This window comes from Saccostrea cucullata, unplaced genomic scaffold, assembly GCF_032062105.1.
Source record: "Saccostrea cucullata isolate Sc308-1 unplaced genomic scaffold, CSIRO_AGI_Scuc_v1 ctg10027, whole genome shotgun sequence".
NCBI lineage: Eukaryota > Metazoa > Mollusca > Bivalvia > Ostreida > Ostreidae > Saccostrea > Saccostrea cuccullata.
Genome location: NW_026924501.1, coordinates 1 through 1,715, shown reverse-complemented (window position 1 = coordinate 1,715; position 1,715 = coordinate 1). Strand labels below are relative to the sequence as shown.

Genomic DNA, 1,715 nt, shown 5'->3' with positions numbered 1-1,715 from the left:
TCACGCCGGTATATTTCATGAAGCGCGTTAGCTTCCATTAATCCATTATTGTTAAACCATTTTAGTCAATTTGATAATATCATCTTATAGATCCAATATCGTTACATCTTTTTATGCAAAAAGAAAAAAAAATCTTTTGAAATAGAAGGCCCCTATCTCATGACTGGATGCAGTTATTCTTATTCTTAATGACCAGGAAAAAGGTAATGACCTTGACCTGAACTTGACTCTAAAATAAAACGGTCAAAGTTAATTTAATAATACCATCACTTAGTAATATTGTCTTCTCGATTCTGTGAAAATGTCTTTAATTTTTAAATACAAGAAATACAGTTGTGTGTGAGAAGAATCCTACCTTAAGAGTAATTGAAAGGTATTGCAATATTATTTTCAGTGCGTTTAATTAAAAAAAAAACATTTAAAAGTATTTTAGAATCAATTACAAATCACTTCAATTACTGTCAAAATGCAATCAGTGACAATAAATTTCATATTTTTTAAAAAATCTTAAAAATATGTATAGGGATAAGTATATTTTTAATTAATACAAAAACACATGACATCATGTACATAATTTGTCTTATAAGTGCAACCTCTGGACATTTTTTTATTACAAATCATATTCATTAAGATGACAAAAAAGATTTCCTTTAGGTATTCACCGCAACTTAGAAAGCTTTCCGTTCACAAACATAATTCAGTTTATAGGAACACGTGTTATCATTCCAGCCTCCACCACTTAAGTCCAGACAGTCCTCAGCTTGATTGCTCGCCGGATTCGTCACCCTCCAGTTGGTATAGTTAAACACCTCGTCTGTTATCCACATCCAATTGCCTTCCTGTAAGAAGTCGTGTCCCCCGAGCCAAGTATACCCATGTGACATGTCTACTAAGGTTTTCCTTTCGCGGTGTACGTAATCCAGTATGAACTGTTCTTCCTCTGAAGAATGAACTGTTGCAAGATGGCCGCCAAGGCGTTCACAAGCTACTTCCGCATCTTGCCAGGATTTTGGAACAACGCCAAAATAATAACAGTTATTCTCGAACATTTGCCAGCCGTCTGGACATCTTGGTTTCAAAGTTGTAGCACATCCACAGGAAGATTTGACCTGTGTACTTAATTGTTGGATCACCTGGCGAAGTTGTGAAATCTCTGCCATGATTTCATCCCCATCTCCCGGATTTGCCAGAAAAGCAGCAGAAAATCCATAGAATGTGACAAGTAACGCCAAAATCAAAAGCGAGGACATTTTAAACGCTCAAAATAATCTAAGAGTGCCAATTCTTTATCTTTAATTATACCCATGTACAACTTGGTTACGAAAAATTTTTATCAATCCTGAAGTTCTATTTACTTTACCTGAATTGTTTCATTTCTTACCTGTCTAATTTGTACTCTAATTTAAACAGACTACAATATCTAAACTTTTACTTTTTCATTCAAGATTTTTTTTATCCTTTCAAAATTACAGATAGATGAAAAATCATAAATACTTCTTAAAAGTACATTTTATTTATTGTAGGGAAGTCTCAAGACATGAAATACTAGTATGTATTTTTTTATATAAATCTTATTCATATACCTTTTAAGGGCAAGTTATACAAACCTTTAACAAAACTCATATTAATAACACTAACATGAATGAATTTAATCGAATGTATATTTTATTTTTTTGTTCCAAATATCACAAAAATGAAATCAAATTGCATTAAAA

At 32.1% G+C, this 1,715-nt stretch overlaps 1 protein-coding gene across 1 annotated transcript; it reads right to left on the bottom strand.

Annotated features, from left to right (window-relative positions):
- Positions 1–526: 526 nt before the first annotated feature.
- LOC134266568 (galactose-specific lectin nattectin-like) lies at positions 527–1,269 on the bottom strand. The gene has a single exon (XM_062748793.1). The coding sequence runs from the start codon at positions 1,248–1,250 to the stop codon at positions 669–671; it is 582 nt and encodes a 193-aa protein (XP_062604777.1). The 5' UTR covers positions 1,251–1,269; the 3' UTR covers positions 527–668.
- Positions 1,270–1,715: the final 446 nt, after the last annotated feature.